The following is a 17,477-nucleotide window of genomic DNA, read 5'->3' on the forward strand; positions in this document are numbered from 1 at the left end:
TGTTTCAGGGAAAAACAATGAACCAGCCCTGGCACCAGTATCCTTTTCCTTTTTTTTTTTTTTTGAGATAGAGTCTCACTCTGTTGCCCAGGCTGGAGTGTAATGGTGCAATCTTGGCTCACTGCAACCTCCGCCTCCCAGGTTCAAGTGATTGTCCTGCCTCAGCCTCCCGAGTAGCTGGGATTACAGGCACCCACCACCACGCCTAGCTAATTTTTTGTATTTTTAGTAGAGACGGGGTTTCACCATGTTGGCCAGGCTGGTCTCGAATTCCTGACCTCAGATGATCCACCTGCCTTGGCCTCCCAAAGTGCTGCGATTACAGGTGTGAGCCACGGGGCCTGGCTTTCTGGTATACTTCTAATGTGTACAGAATGATCACATTACTTTAAGAGCCTGGCCTTGATCACAAGGTTCGTATTATTTTAAAATTTAATTTGAGGCCCCTGCTCCAAAATCAAAACATAACAATAACTATGTAAGTTCCCTTTAACTTACCAATATGCATATAGCTCTACATAAAAGTCAAAAAATGAAGAGAACGGAAAACAACAATCAGGACAAAATAAACAAAACTTTCAGGTTCTCAGAAATGTTGATTCTCACTGGATTTTCAATTTTCCATCTACTAAACATGTCTCATTTTAAAAGTTGATTTCTGTCATAAACGGTTAATTATTCATTCCTTGCACGCAAGAAACTTCAGAAGTACTGAGAAGGCAGCATAATCATTCATGCAATCATATTCTTCAAAGGGCCCTGTAACTTGTACAGGACACAACTTACTATTGTGCACAGTCAATCAGCTGGTATTCATTGGATCTCTCAAAGCATGCCTTCACTCCTTCATCGTCCCAAAGTTTTTTCACATGGTCAAAGAATTCCTAAAGTTTAAAAGAGTTACAAATTAAAAAAAAAATGTGTAATCACCTTTTAAAAAGTTAAAAGGAAAAAGAAACCGCAAAAACTTTCTTTTGCAAGTAGCATTCAGATTTTCCTTATGGAAGTTTACATAGTAAAATGTACCAACTCTATGTTTAGTGTGATTAAAAAATGCATGCATGTTATCATTACTCAAATCAAATTGCAAAATTTTTTTTTTTTTCTTCAGACAGGGTCTCGCTCTGTCACCCAGGCTGGAGTGCAGTGGCGCGATCTTGGCTCACCGCAACCTCTGCCTCCCAGGTTTAAGCAACTCTCCTGCCTCAGCCTCCTGAGAAGTTGGGATTATAGGCGCATGCCACTGTGACTGGTTAATTTTTGTATCTTTAGTAGAGATGGGGCTTCACCATGTTGGCCAGGCTGGTCTCGAACTCCTGACCTCAAGTGATTCACCCGCCTCAGCCTCCCAAAGTGTTGGGATTACAGGCGTGAGCCACTGCACCTGGCTCAAAATAGTTTTATCATTCTGGAAAGTCCCCCAAAATGCAAATTATGTCAACGTTAATACCATACATTAACTATAAATACACTTAACAGCATAATTCTAAAGTATTTAGTATTCAGTAACTTAACTCGTTGAACTGCCATCTCAGTCATGAAAAAAATGCATATTATAAGGACAAGTTTTGTCTTAGCTTCTGTCTTTTACGTTTTCTATGTGAGTTATGATTACGAATGGACATGGTTGAGTACATGGATTAAAATTTGGCCCAGATGTATTAGGTACATAAAAAAGGAACTTTAAAAACCACACACTTTGGGGATGATAATTTATTTCTTTTTCCATTTAAAAAAAAAACTAGGAGTTAAGTGTGAATTGTGATTTTTCGTTCATTTCAGAGCCATGAGGTCACTGTGCTCAACTTCACCTACTATTATGGCAAGCAAGACGCTCCGAAAGAACATTTTTCATCTCAAAAGTAAATGAAGGGCTTATGAATTCATATTGGTAATATTACCCAAAAGGGCGATGGACCCAAATGACTACATTAGTAGCTAAACACAAAAGAAGTTCTGTTAGTGTTCACAAAACACTTTGTGGGGACATTCACACCCTGCCCACGGCGGTTATTTGCCTGTCTTTGATCTTCAGGGTTCTCAGGCTCCATGGCCTGTCCCAGGGACTCCTCCTTCATGCTTATCAGCTGACACATTTCTAGGAATCAACACAGATTCTTTGCAGGAAAAACAGAAGGACTAGCACTTTTTCTTTTTTTTTTTTTTTTTTTGAGACGGAGTCTCGCTGTGTCGCCCAGGCTGGAGTGTAGTGGCCAGATCTCAGCTCACTGCAAGCTCCGCCTCCCGGGTTTACGCCATTCTCCTGCCTCAGCCTCCCGAGTAGCTGGGACTACAGGCGCCTGCCATCTCGGCCGGCTAGTTTTTTTGTATTTTTTTTAGTAGAGATGGGGTTTCACCGTGTTAGCCAGGATGGTCTCGATCTCCTGACCTCGTGATCCGCCCGTCTCGGCCTCCCAAAGTGCTGGGATTACAGGCTTGAGCCACCGCGCCCGGCCCTAGCACTTTTTCTTAACGACTCACAATTCCATACAAAGGTGGATCCAAGCACTGTGAGGGGTTTAATGCTCACAATTTGGAAGGCTCTCTTTGAAAAAAGAGATGCAAAACAATGAATACAAAATTAGGTATAAATCCTTAGAAGGGGAGTAGAAGTGAGACATCCAGAGTGTAGGCTTTATTAGCGTTCAGAAAACCCAATTCTGATTTCACAGTCTCAGGGACGATCTTGTAAGTTATGGCATAGTCTATATCTCTATCTGTCCGTCACCATTATCGACAAACCCAAATGGTTCCCAGCTGACCAAAAAAGAGACATTCTCCCCCTGAAGGGGGTGGCTAAACCTCTCAGTTATCATCTTGTTTCCCTAGGTTTACGTTTCCTTCTGGAATCTTCCTCTGATGCTCCCATTAACCCAGTAAGGGAGTTTGTAGGCTTCCTTAAAAAATTTCCTTCGAAGAGCCATCCAAGTCCATACACTTACACTTCACACACACACGTGTAAAGATCAATCCTGCATTATGCCGTTATCAAGATGGCCATGGAGATAGTGACACCGCTGCCTCATGGTGATGGATCTTCCAGTTGCCAGCTCTGGGTACCTGATTTCTCTGGACACGACAGACGCATAAGATACAAAAACTATAGACTCACGCTACATGAAAACAAATTTAACTGGATTTACTCAAACACAGGAACCATAGATACCAGATTTTAAAAAGGTTCACATAATAATTATTCACTATAATAGGTTTCCAAATGCAATTTAAAAAACGACCAAGACTGGAGTAATTAATCTAAACTTGGCCAAAAAAAAAAAGAAAAACAATATTGCTCCAGGCCCTGCAGGGCGGAAAGGGCTCCAAACCGCGTGGGGTGCGGTCGTGTGGTCACCCTACTACCCAACCAACCATGGAAGTAAGCCCCACACGGTGCTGACCCCAGAGCTAACAGGCATGTGGCTAGAGGTCAGTGAGGGGGTTGAGAAATTGATCTTTTTTATTTTTAATTTTTATTTTTTGAGACGTGGTCTCACTCTGCCCCGTCTCGCAAGCTGGAGTGCAGTGGTGCAATCTCGGTTCACTGCAGCCTCGACCTCCTGGGCTCAAGCAATCCTCCTGCCTCAGCCTCCCAAGTAGCTAGGACTACAGGCGCGTGCCACCACGCCCGGCTAATTTTTGTATTTTCCTAGAGACGGGGTTTTACCATGCTGCCCAAGCTGGTCTCCAACTCCTGGGCTCAAGTGATCCTCTGCCCTCAGCCTCCCGAGCAGTGGGGACGACAGGTGTGTACCGCAATATCCAGCTAATTTGTTCGTTTGTTTGTTTAGAGATTTAGCGGTGGTGGTGCGGGGTGGGGAGGGAGGTCTCACAATGTTGCCCAGGCTGGTCTCGAACTCTAGGCGCAAATGATTCCACAGGCGCGCACACCACGCCCCGCCTGAGAAACCCGGTCTTGAGTAGAAGCCCGAAGCCGGCCTGTGGAAAGCCAGGCGCTCTGAGCCCCTGGGCCTCTCCGGAGCCGCCCTCGCCCCGCGCCTGCGCTGCCACATGCACCCGCCGCTCTGCACGCACAGGACCTCCTGCAGGCGGAGGAGAAACTGAGGCTCCCATCAGACGCCCTTGCTTTTCGACTCACTTAGCACCCGAGAAATGGAGGCCCACGGAGGGGCGGCCATGGCCTGGGTGCGTTTTGGCCTCCGGGCCACGCTGGATGCCGGCCTGGTCTCGCCAGAGGGCGGATGTGCGCTGCAGGGAGGCTGGAGGTCTGTACTTCAGCCCGTGGTGAGCTGTAGAGGGGAGGTATTCTAGCCCCGAAGCATTTACTGGGCCCTGCTCAGGGACCTCCCGGCTCCCTCCTGCAGAAACATCAGCATCACCGCCCCACCCGCCTCTGCAAACAGCGCGCCCCCGCACCTCCCCAGCTTGGAGGCCCTGCCCAGCGGGGCTGGGATTCTCAGCGCCCCCAGGCCTCAGCTTCTTCCTTCAGGCTTGGCTCCTGCTGTCTTCTCATTTCCTTCGCAATACCCTTTCTCATTTTGCGTTAATTTCCTGCATGTCACAGTAAGGGCCTTACTCACATAATAACCCCTATTTAAAATAGTTCTTAGGTAGTTCTTATTTTGTCGAGGGTACTGTGCACACAGCACTTTATCACATGATCGTCTTTAACTCTCACAAAGCTAGAAGAGGTGGCTGTTATCACTGTGCTCAGTACTTTAACACATGATCATCTTTAACTCTCACAAAGCTGGAAGAGGTGGCTGTTATCGCTGTGCTCAGAGAAGTTAAGCAATCCACCCAAGGGCACACAGCGGGTAATGGCAGGATATATTCCACTGCCTGTGTTTTTAACCACTATGCATACTACCACCTTTTATTATATATATTAAATCATTTTCTATTCTTTAGTTTTCTACTGGGTTTCTTTAAAACCACTATTTTAGAAAATCCACTCTTCACTGGATAAAGTACAGGGATCTCGTACAAGGGTACCTTGTTAAAGCAACACAAGACACTCATGAGGATTCCCGTAGGTCTGCAAAGCTCAGTAACTTCTGTGGTCCTTCCGCGATTCACAAGTACAGCGCAAAGATGCCAAGTGTAAATTCCGCTCATGGGATAAGCCTTAATGTCCTGTGGTTGGTAAGATTCACTGGTGAGGACTGGAACTGCTTTATAGGGGACTAAATTCTAGGTCTGAGCTGAAGCCTGAGAGAATTGCAGAGAACTGCTTGAACCAAGAATCAAGACACAGAATTTCTGGAGCATGTGTTGATAGCACGAGTGAAACAGGGATGGTAGGCACTGTGATTTTTAAGTAGATGATTTAGATAACATTGAAGAAACACAAAAGCGACAACAATTTCTCTTCACTTCAGCTTCCTCATGGGTAGACATGTTGGGCGAGCATACAGCTAAGTCCCCACGATTCCACATATTTACTTTTTAAAGGGTTCTAAAAACTTCATGGTGAATTCCAAGGCTGCTGTTGCCATTGTTACTTCAGTGTTTTACATGGAAAACTTTCAAACTTACAAAAATAGAGAGAATGAATCTCCAGGTACCCATTACTCAGGTTCCACATTTATCAACACATGGTCAATTTCTTTTTATCCATATCTCATCCCCTTTTACCCTGCCTTTATTATTTTGAAACAAATATTTTATTTATAAGGCACCATATCATGTTATTTCAACATTATTTCTAAAACATAAGGACTTTTAAAAAATAGCCGTAATACCACTATCTCAACTAAAAAATACATAAACACACAGAAAATGATTCTTTGAAGTCATTAAATATTTAGCCAGCCAGTGCAGCTTCTTCAGGTATAATTAAACATTAGTTCAGAGCTAGGCTAGGATTCTGATAGGGATCAAAATACACCACCCCCAATTATGTCATACTGGCATATTGATTATTTTGAGCTGAAGGCAACAGAGAAACAACAGATACAAGAAGAGCTGTCTGCTCTCCCCCCTTCTGCCTAAAGAAGAGCATAAATATCCCCCACCATGTACTAGGATGAGAAGAGTGACCTTTATCGCAGGGACAGAGAGCTGTCACCAGGTTGAGTCTGCAGAAGTAAACCTTACTAAAAGAGCCCTTTCTCACAATTATATCCACCCTAGGAGCCCAAATCCCCTTTCATTTGTAGTCACTTCTTCCACAATTTGTCACCCTTAGTTAAAATGGTATGTAACTTTTTTTTTTTTGCATGTTTCACTTCTTTTCTGTGACGCCCCTGTGCATATAAAATTAAAAACATTAATGAAACTTGTATGTCTTTGCTCCTGTTAATTTGTCTGCTGTCATTTTAATTCACAGGCTCTAGTTTTTTCCCTTCCATAGAGATCTCATACATTTTAAAAAACAACTGAGAAATTAATATGAAGAATAATTTTAGTATGTCTACATTAGCAACTAAGAGGAATAATACTAAATAAAAATAATTTCAGGTATTTTTTTGTGTATGTGTCTGAAAAGAGTAATTCACAGTAAAATGTAACCTGTTTTTGACATCTGAGGGTATATAAAAATTGAAAACATAAAGAAAATAAGTTACGTTTCTTAATTTTTTCTGTATTACTGAATATGAGAATTGCCATGTGATCTTCATATTTTTAGCAACTGACTGATATATGTGAATATTTGTTATTTTTATTCAAAGGGATTTCAGTTATATAAAATAAAAATAATGATACCAAATTTAGACCTATTTTTTAAAAGTAAGGCTTTAAAATTTCGAAGTACAATTTTGATTTTTAAATCAACATTTAAAATTTAAAAAATTAAAGTATGTAATGACTCCATTTCACACTGCCAACATTTTCCTTCTGATATTGCTATCTACAACTACTTTTATATTGAAAGTATACTCAAAGATAACATGGAATTCTCAGATGAGGAAAAAAACATTTTTTGCTTTTAAATTCTTCTTAATTACTTTAAAATGCAAACAAACAGATGACAATAAGAAGTGTAAGAATAACATTTCTTGCATAATTTCTGTGCTAACATAACACAATAAAATGACTTTTTGGTTACGCTGACATTTGGGATACACTTTTCATTTTGAAATAAAAATCAAAGGGCTATTTCCCATCACTTGACGTGAGTGTGGTGCCGTCTGTCTGGTGGCTGTGCAGTCAGGCCACCCTGCTCCCACTCGCCGTGCTGGGGGCGGCCGGTGGTCCACACGGAGCCCTGCCCTGTGGGCTAGTGGACCTCATCCCTGGGTTGAGTGTGAAAATGTTCCCAATGCTCGCGCAATATTCTTCCTAGGGCGACTTATGAAAAATACTACTAATTTTAGTGTCGGAAATACTCTTGCATTTCTCAAGCAACTGCTTTTTACATTTTATTATTCATTTTTAATCCGTGGATCCTGTGACTTTCCTACTGCTTTCATTTATGTCACTGAGATGACTGCGTGAAAGCTTAGAAACCGAGTTTCAGGGTGTGTCTCAGCCCGTGTGAAGGCCTCTGTCAGACACACTGAGCCGTAACTTCACGGTGGTTCCACAAAACTCACTCTCCCGGTTCCTAGCTTCATCCTTGCACGTTTTCAGTTGCTTTATTAACTTGTATTGTAACTTTGTGAGCAGCACTAAATCCTTTCTGGACCAAGTGGAAGCACACACGGTTGTTTAATGTAATCTTTTAAGGGAGCCTAGTGAATAATGCCCACCACTGTAGTCACATGAGCCTTAGAAATAGGCAATTTCAAGACAGTATCCATTTAAATTGAATTTTTTAAAACTCGAGTTTAGGTCTGATTCATTTAAAATACACCTACTCAATTTTATCCCTTGGATAAAAGAATGAGCTAATAGGTATCTGCTGTTTCTTTTTTCAGATATCTTGTGAATATCAAGTTAAAAGTCTGTATGGGATCTATCATGACTGATCTGTTATTTTATTTTACAGTGTTATAACACTATGATCTTGTTATGTATAATTTCTGTCCATCCTGAAATTTAACGTTACACAGTTTATCTAAAATTCTCCTCTGCCTCCTGGGTTCAAGCCATTCTCGTGCCTCAGGCTCCTGAGTAGCTGAGACTACAGGCAGGAGCCACTACACCCAGCTAATTTTTTTCTTTTTTAAAAATTTTTAGTAGAGATGGGGTTTTGCCACATTGGCCAGGCTGGCCTCAAGTGATCTGCCTGCCTCAGCCTCCCAAAGTGCTGGGATTACAGGCATGAGGCACAGTACCTGGCCAGTATATCTAAAATTCTACTGAGAACAGTTTTCAGAAACTATGGTAAAAAAAACTCCACAAATGGGCTGCACGTGGTGGCTCACGTCTGTAATCCCAACACTTTAGGAGGCTGAGGCGGGCGGATCACCTGAGCCCAGGAGTTCGAGACCAGCTTGGCCAACATGGTGGAAACCCGTCTCTACTAAAAATACAAAAATTAGCCCGGTGTCGTGGCACGCACCTGCAATCCCAGCTACCTGGTAGGCTGAGGCAAGAGAATCACTTGAACCCAGGAGGTGGAGGTTGCAGTGAGCAAAGAACTCCAGCCTGGACGACAGAGCAAATCTCAAAAAAACAGAACAAAACAAAACAAAAACAAAAAAGAAAACTCCACAAAAACAAGCCAATTAAAAAACCTTTGCAGTTCCTGAGGGGAAAGCATCTTTCCTAGCAAGAAGCGTGATTGCCAAGGCAACAAGTTCAACAACTAAGCAGCAACAACATGAGGTTAACGTTTACCTTAGCATTTACTGAGTGCCCAGGCAATGTTCTGAGAGCCTTAGGTACAAGGTCTCTTTTGTCTCAAACAATCCTGCTGTGCAGGTAATTCAATGACAACATGAGAACCACCGTGCATACTTCATCATTGCTTAAGTTCACTTGACTAGAAAGTGGTCAAACCTAGATTCAAAAGCATGCTCTGAGGCTGGCTGGCTTCCCTGTTCTCTGGCCAATAGCAGTTCCTTGGGTATAAGAGACCAGTAAGAATAAGTACAAATTTACAATATACCCCACACATCTATTTTTCCCTTAGGACTTAGCCTACTTCAATTATTCTTAGTGTTATGTTTAAACAACTTTTTGAGGTATACTATATATGCCATAAATTCACCCATTTATAAAGTCATGCAACCACCAACACCCAGGTTTTAGAATTTCTCTATCACATGAAAGGTGCCTCATCCTCCTTCAGAGCCAAGCCCTGCCACCACCCCAGGCCCCAACCACCACTCAGTTCCTTCTGTCTCTATAGTTTTGCCTTTTCTAGAAACTTCATGTGAATAAAACTAGTCTTTTGTGACTGGCTTCTTTCACTTAGCATATTTTTGCAATTCATCACACTTTGTTATGTACATTAACAGTTTGTTCCTTTTTTTTTTTTTTTTTTTTGAGACAGAGTCTCACTCTGTCGCCCAGGTTGGAGTGCAGTGGCACGATCTTGGCTCACTGCAACTTCCGCCTCCCGGGTTCAAGAGATTCTCCTGCCTCAGCCTCCCGAGTAGCTGGGATTACAGGTGCCCACCATCAGGCCCAGCTAATTTTCGTATTTTTAGTAGAGACAGAGTTTCACCTGTCGCTTGAGAATCGCTTGAACCTGGGAGGCAGAGGCTGCAGTGAGCCGAGATTGCGCTACTGCACTCCAGCCTGGGTGACAGATCAAGACTCAATCTCAAAAAAATTAAATAAATAAAAAATAAAAATATTGCTGAGTTCTAGTCCATTGTATGGATATATCATGTTTTGTTTATCCATTCACCAGCTGATGGGCATTTGGGTTATTTCCAGTTTTTGACTATTGTGAATAATGCTACTAGGAATAATTGTGTAAAAATCTTTGTATGGACATTTATTTTTATTTCTTTTGGGCAGGATGAGAATTGCAGGGTTTTATGGTAAGTGAATGTTTAAGTTTTAAAAATTGCCAAATTGTTTTCCATGGTGGTTGCACCATTTTATATTGTCAAGGGCAATGTTTAGGGGTTTTAGCATCTCCACATCCTCACCAATGCTTGGCTTTGTCTGTCTTCTTAATTTTAATTATTCCAGTGCGCATGTAGTGGTATCTCACTGTGGTTTTAATGTGCATTTCCCTAATGAGGAATTACATTGGCTATCTTCTATGAAATTGTGGGCTCAACAACTGTTTTCTTATTATTGAGTTTTTAAAAATAAAAGTAAGAGATTACAGCAAATAGTCTGGATTAAAATCCTTTATCAGTTACAGGTTTTGCAAATATTCTCTCCCAAAATTTGCATTTTATTTTTCTGAAGTAGTTTTTGATGAGCAAAGTTTATTTTTTTATTTAAAACATTAAAAAATATATAATCTGATATGGTTTGGAACTGTGTCTTAGCCCAAATCTCGTGTTGAATCGTAATCCCCAGTGTTGGAGGTGGGGCCTGGTGGGAGATGACTGGATCGTGCGGGCGGACTTCCCCTCGCTGACTTAGTGCTCGTGACAGCTGCTTGTTTAAAAGGGTGTAGCACCTCCCTGCTTCTCTCTTTCCCCTGCTGTGGCCAGGTAAGACATGCCTGCTTCTCCTTCGCCTTCCGCCATGATTCTAAGTTTCCTGAGGGCTCCCCAGAAGCAGAAGCCGCTTTGCTTCCTGTACAGCCTGTAGAACCATGAGTCAGTTAAACCTCTTTTCTTCATAAATTATAGTCTCAGCTATTTATAGCAGTGACTATAAAATATATACAGAATGGACTAATACATAATTGACATATAATAACTGTTCATATTTATGGGGTATAATGTGGTGTTTCAATGAGTCTATACATCATATAATGATCAAATCTGGGTAATTACTATATCTATCATTTTAAATATTTACCATTTCTTTGGGGTGATAATATTCAGAGTCTGCTCTTCTGGCTAACTTGAAATATACACTACATTATTATTTGCTATAGTCATTCTACTGTGTAATAGAACGCCCAAACTTATTCTTCATGTCTAACTTGTAACTTTGTACCCATTGATCAGCTTCTTCCAATTCCCTCTCCTCTACTTTCCCCTCTCCAACCTCTGGTAACCACTATTCTACTCTCTACTTCTATGAGATCAACTTCTTTTTTTTTTTTTTTTTTTTGAGATGGAGTTTCACTCTTATTGCCCAGGATGGAGTGCAGTGGCGTTATCTCGGTTCACTGCAACCTCTGTTTCCCAAATTCAAGTGATTCTCCTGCCTCAACCACCCAAGTAGCAGGGATTACAGGCATGTGCCACCTCATGCTCAGCTAATTTTGTATTTTTAGTATAGACAGCATTTCGCCATGTTGGTCAGGCTGGTCCCCAACTCCTGACCTCAAGTGATCCACCTGCTTTGGCCTCCCAAACTGCTGGGATTACAGATGTGAGTCACTGCACCTGGCCAAGATCAACTTTTAAAGACTCCATATATGATAAGACCATATGGTGTTTTGTTTTTCATTTTTTCTTTTTCTTTTTCTTTTCTTTTCTTTTTTTTTTTTTTTGAGACAGAGTCTTGCTCTGTCGCCCCAGCTGAAGTGCAATGGAATGATCTCCAGTCACTGCAGCCTCTGCCTCCCAGGTTCAAGCAATTCCCCTGCCTCAGCCTCCCAAGTAGCTGGGATTACAGGTGCCTGCCACAATGCCTGGCTAATTTTTTGTATTTTTAATAGAGATGCGGTTTCACCATGTTGGTCAGACTGGTCTTGAACTCCTGTTCTCAGGTGATCCACCCGCCTCAGCCTCCCATAGTGCTGGGATTCCAGGCATGAACCACCGCGCCTGGCCCGGTGTTTTTCTGTGCCTGATGAACAGAGTTTTAAATTTTGATGTCCAATTAATCCATTTTTTTCTTTTAGAGTTTATCCTTTTTTTTGTGTTCTATCAAAGAAATATTTGCCTATCAGTTAAAAATATTTCTTCCATTTTTTTTTTTCTTAAAGTTTATAGTTTTCACCTCTTACATTTAGGCCTACGATCCATGTGAATTAATTTTTGGGTATGGTATAAGGAAAGGGTCAATATTCACTTTTTTTCCATAGGGACATCCAGCTTCTCCCGAACATTTAGAGAAAAGACTATCCTTTCTCCCTTGAATCCTTAGTACCTCTCTCTCTCTTTTAAAATGTTTTTAAATTTTAAATTTGTTTTAGACACGGGGTCTTACTCTGTTGCCCAGGCTGGAGTGCAGTGGTGCAATTACAGCTCGCTGCAGCCTTGACCTCCTGGGCTCAAGCCATCCTCCCATGTCAGCCTCCTGAGTAGCCCGGACCATAAGCACATGCCACCGCGCTTGACATCTCTCTTAAAATGGACCATATGAAGGCGGATCTATTTCTGAATTCTCAATTCTGTTCCACTGATCTCTAACTCTCTCCTCATGCTAACTCTATACTGTCTTGATTATTGCGGCTTTCTCGTAAGTCTTCAAATTAGGCAGTTCCAACTTCTCCAACTTTGTTCTCCTCTTCTAACATTGTTTCGGCTATTCTAATAAAATAATTAGGTATTTTCATCAGGGAAAAAAGATTCAAAGAATCACCACTTTAGTCTTGCTTCCAGACAAGCCTCTAAGTCTTTTGAATTTTTGCATAAATTTTAGAATTAGCTTGTCAAGTTTTATAAAAAAGCCTGTTGGTATTTTGATTGGGATTACATTGAATCTATAGGTCACTTTGAGGAGAACTGCCACCTTAATGAGTTGTGTAATCCATGAACATAATTGAACATGTTATTTCTCTATTATGTCTTGTTTTTCTTTTTTTTTCTTTTTCTTTTTAGATGGAGTCTCGCCCTGTCGCCCAGGCTGGAGTGTAATAGTGCAATCTCGGCTCACTGCAACCTCCACCTCCCAGGTTCCACCAATTCTCCTGCCTCAGCCTTCCGAGTAGCTGGGATTACAGGCGCGTGCCACCATGCTCGAGTAATTTTTTGTATCTTTAATAGAGATGGGGTTTCAGCATGTTGGCCAGGCTGGTCTCGAACTCCTGACCTTGTGATCTACCTGCCTTGGCCTCCCAAAGTGTTGGGATTACAGGCGTGAGCCACCACACCTGGCCTACTTGTCTTACTTAAATTATCTAAATAATGTTTTGTAGTTTTCAGCATATAGATTTTTTACATCTTTTGTTAAATTTTTTCCCAAACTTTTTTGGGTGTTATTTATTTATTAATTTTTTTTTTTTTTTGAGACGGAGTCTTGTTCTGTCATCCAGGCTGGAGTGCGGTGGTGCGATCTCGGCTCATGCAACCTCCGCCTCCCAGGTTCAAGTGATTCTCTTGCCTCACCCTCCTGAGTAGCTGGGACTACAGGCGTGTGCCACCACGCCCAGCTAATTTTTGTATTTTTAGTAGAGATGGAGTTTCACCATGTTGACCAGGCTGGTCTTGAACTCCTGACCTCAGGTGATCCGCCTGACTTGGCCTCCCAAAGTGCTGGGATTACAGGTGTGAGCCACCGCACCCAGCCTGAATGTTATTTTTAATGTTCATGTTTTATAAATGTAATTTTTCAGAGTTTTTTCATTTCTAGTGCCCAGAAATACAACTGATCTCTGTATTTGTTCCTGCGTCCTGCAAACTTGCTAATTTCACATATTAATTCTCTCAAGATCCTTGAGGCCTGGGGCAGAATCAGAATTCCCTGCGGGTTCCCAAGTATAGGAGGATGAAGCCAAGCGACCTTCACAGCCCCCCAGGGCCAGTTGCAGGGTTTCTACTGCTTTTACTGATTTTTTCAAAGGTATTTTAAGATTTGTCTAGGGACGCTACCTTTTATTTCCAAATTATAATCTCACAAAACAACTGTGAAAAATATAAAGTTTTAAGTAATCAGATCCATGACCCACAGTACAGAATTAAACAAATTGAATCTCCAGTGATGGAACCTAGAATTTTCCTCAAGTATTTTTTTTCCCCACAAAATTAATTTTTTAGCTTTTGACTTCTTTTCTCTTCACAATACTCCCACTCATAGACCTAAGATTCTCTCTGTAAAATCCTAATTCTCTAAGAAAGCTGTGCACTTGGAGCATGCCAAAGAGACTCACAAGAGAAACTTATTTGTGTGGGAACAGAAATAAAATAATTAGGTATTTTCATCAGGGAAAAAAGACTCAAAGAATCACGACTTTAGTCTTTGCTTCCAGACAAGCCTCTAAGTTATCTGACAAAAATTCTCCTTGGAACATCAAGCTTGAATTATATAACATTTTAGGGTATTACTCTTCTTCTTGGTCTTTTTAGTCACTCTGTATCCTCTCAGTCTTACCTGTTGAGAAGCAAAATGGAGAATGGAGACCCCTTTTTGTGGGGAACAAGGGTAAATATCTGTGAAGGGGGGCTTGCTATATTCTTGCTGACAGTGACTATAAAATTAAATATATTTTTCTGTTGGATAATTTCAATGTAAAACACACAGTTTCTAATGAGAAGGCATGAAATAATGTTTTCGGCAATTTGAGCATAGATTTTGGTATCTGAGTGCTGGAGTTCGAATTCCGGCTGGGGTGGGTGGGTTTTTCGCTCCGACTGCTGACAGCTAACAGTTTCCTTGCCTGTCCCAAGGGGTAACCCAGCATTCCTGGGCAGAGGCTGATGCTAAGACTAGGACTGACCGGTTCACAGCTCACAGGGGAAGGTGGGTGGGGCAGAAAGGAGAGTCTGTGAGGGGCGAGGGGCAGGAGGACATGGTGAAAGGGGCTGGAAAGACAAAGGAGAAGCGTGTGGGGGTGCAGGGATGTGACATCAGGGAGGACAAGCACAGCTGCAGGGCAGTCGAGGGTGTGGCGATCAGCCACAGGGAGGGCTGTGCTGGGGCCGTGGGATGGTCTGGGAGGCTCCTTTGGCGGCTTTGGGTGCAAGGAGGGCACCCAGGAATGTGGCATCGTGGCTTTTGGGAAATGTGGCAAGGCCCGGATTTCAGTGGTGGGGCGGGGGAGGAACACAGGGTAAGGAAAGGAGATTCTAGAAACGTCTACAGAACACCTGCATGTGGAGAGCACCACATGAGGTCCTGGTGCAGAAGAGAGAAGGGGCACAGGTTCTGAGCTGCAGGAAGAGCTGTGCTCAGATCATAAGCATGGCGGGGTGTGGGGGGCGGCCCAAGGACACTGCACTCAGAACTGAGCTTCAGCCATATTCACAGATTCCTGGATTTGCTCTCAGCCTTCAGACCCTTCAGAAAGGCCCAAGAAAATGGGACCTGTCCAGGCCAATGCACTTAGAGCCAGGCTGGATGGAACAGAAGGGCAACAGATGACTAGGAAAAATCTGCCACAGGGAAGAAAAGGGGCAGCAGAATACTGCCATAAACAACATGAGATGCACCTGAGCAGCTGGCGTGCTGTAAACTGAGCCTCAGTCCTCTGTGCGGGAAGGGAATGGAGTGACCCACCACTGGACAGCCCCTCCCTGCAGGCTCTGGGCTGAGTTTTCCAGGTGATGAGCTGGGACCGGTCCAGCCACATTCAGCCCCACTGGGACCAACAGCTCACACCTGCCAGGCAGTGTGCAGGCCTGTGATCTCTGTTATCAATGGGCAGATGTACACGTACCCAACACCATAAAATTAGCTGATAGTGTCCTCATCAGGAACAAACAAGGGTTTTTTTTGAGATAGGATCTCACTCTGTCACTCAGGCTGGAGCGTAGTGATGCGATCTCGGCTTATGGCAACCTCTGCCCCTTTGGGCTCAAGCGATCCTCCCATCTCAGCCTCCTGAGTAGCTGGGACCACAGGCGCACACCACCGCTCCTGGCTATTTTTTTGTATTTTTGGTAGAGACAGGTTCTCGCTGTGTTGTCCAGGCTGGTCCTGACAACTCCTGGGCTCACCTGTCTCGGCCTCTCAGAGTGCTGACATTATAGGCGTGAGCCACCACACCCAGCCAAGGGTTCTTGTTCTATTGGGCTTTTGTTCTGAGAAGGTGCAGCCCCTAGCTCTGGGGAACTTAGGGGCTACAGGAAGCTCAACACCTGCAGTAGCTTCAAGGTATGAGGGGATTACGATTTCCACATACATACAAAAGAAAAGATTTCAAAGGCAGTCACTGAGCCTCTCTGTAATTCTATAGTAGCTGTGAGTCTGTCAACAAACAACTGACATAAAAGGGAAAGAATATTGTCCAAATAAATTCAGACACCTTGTAATTCTATACTTGTGGTTTGCATAGATAATCTTGAAGATTTCTTCCAGTTCTTGGACTCTTATTTCAAGTTTTACATTTTCCTTCTTTTTTTTTTTTTTTGAGACAGAGTCTCACTCTGTTGCCCAGACTGGAGTGCACTGGCTTGATCTTGGCTCACTGCAACCTTTGCCTTGCGGGCTCCAGCGATTCTCGTGCCTCAGCCTCTTGAGTAGCTGGGATTACAGGTGTGCACCACCACGCCTCGCTATTTTTTGTATTTTTAGTAGAGACGGGGTTTTGCCATGTTGGCCAGGCTGGTGTCCAATTCCTGGCCTCAAGTGATCCACCCACCTCAGCCTCTTTCTAATTTTTTATGTCACAGTTTTATTGAAATATAGTGTATATACCATACAATTCAACAATCTTAAGTGTAGAATTCAATGGTCTCTAGAATATCTGTAGAGTTCTGCCTTCATCACCACCATCAATTTTGGAACATTTGGCCAGGCGTGGTGGCTCATGCCTGTAACCCCAGCACTTTGGGAGGCCGAGGCCGGAGGATCACGAAGTCAGGAGATTGAGACCACCCTGGCTATCATGGTGAACTCCCATCTCTACTAAAAATACAAAAAATTAGCCGGGCATGGTGGCAGGCGCCTGTAGTCCCAGCTACTCAGGAGGCTGAGGTGGGAGAATGGCGTGAACCCGGGAGGGGGAGCTTGCAGTGAGCCGAGATCGCACCACTGCACTCCAGCCTGGGCGACAGCGAGACTCCGTCTCAAAAGAAAAAAAAATTTTGAAAAATTTTTATCACCCAGAGAAGCAACTCTGCATGACCCCTTAGCAGACACTCCTCGTTTCTCCCCGCTCAGCCTCCTCCTTTCTTTCTTTTCCTTCCTTCCTTCCTTCCCTTTCCTTTCTTTCTGTCTCCCTTTCTTTCTTTCTCTCTCTCTTTCCTTTCTTTCTTTCTAGAGAGAGTCTTGCTCTGTCGCCCAGGCTGGAGTGCAGTGGCATGATCTCAGCTCACTGCAACCTCCGCTTCCCAGGTTCAAGTGATTCTCCTGCCTCAGACTCCTTAGCAGCTGGAATTGCAGGTGCATGCCACAACACCTGGCTAACTTTTGGTTTTTAGGCAGAGACGGGGTTTTGCCATGTTGACCAGGCTGGTCTTGAACTCCTGACCTCAGGTGATCTGCCTGCCTTGGCCTCCCAAAGTGTTGGGATTTACAGGCATGAGCCACTGTGCCTGGCCCCTCCTTTCTGTCTCTACAAATTTGCCTATGCTGGACCTTTCCTATAAATGGAGTCACACAATATGTGGCCTTTTGTGATGGGCTTCTCTGACTTAGCATGATGTTTGCAGGGTTATCTCTGATACGGCATGTGTCAGCACTTTAGTCTTTGTTATTGCCGATCGGCGTTCCATTAC

At 43.2% G+C, this 17,477-nt stretch overlaps 1 protein-coding gene across 3 annotated transcripts in view; it reads right to left on the bottom strand.

Moving 5' to 3' along the window:
- The window catches only part of LOC105478963 (G protein subunit alpha L), a 201,009-nt gene that overhangs the window by 56,183 nt on the left and 127,349 nt on the right, over positions 1-17,477 (bottom strand). For all 3 annotated transcript variants that reach the window (XM_024791969.2, XM_071085693.1, XM_071085692.1), the window contains exon 5: positions 787-884. In XM_024791969.2, coding sequence (XP_024647737.2) covers positions 787-884 — 98 coding nt within the window. The remainder of the gene's footprint in view (positions 1-786; positions 885-17,477) is intronic.

The sequence above is a fragment of the Macaca nemestrina genome, chromosome 19 (genome assembly GCF_043159975.1).
Source record: "Macaca nemestrina isolate mMacNem1 chromosome 19, mMacNem.hap1, whole genome shotgun sequence".
Lineage (NCBI taxonomy): Eukaryota > Metazoa > Chordata > Mammalia > Primates > Cercopithecidae > Macaca > Macaca nemestrina.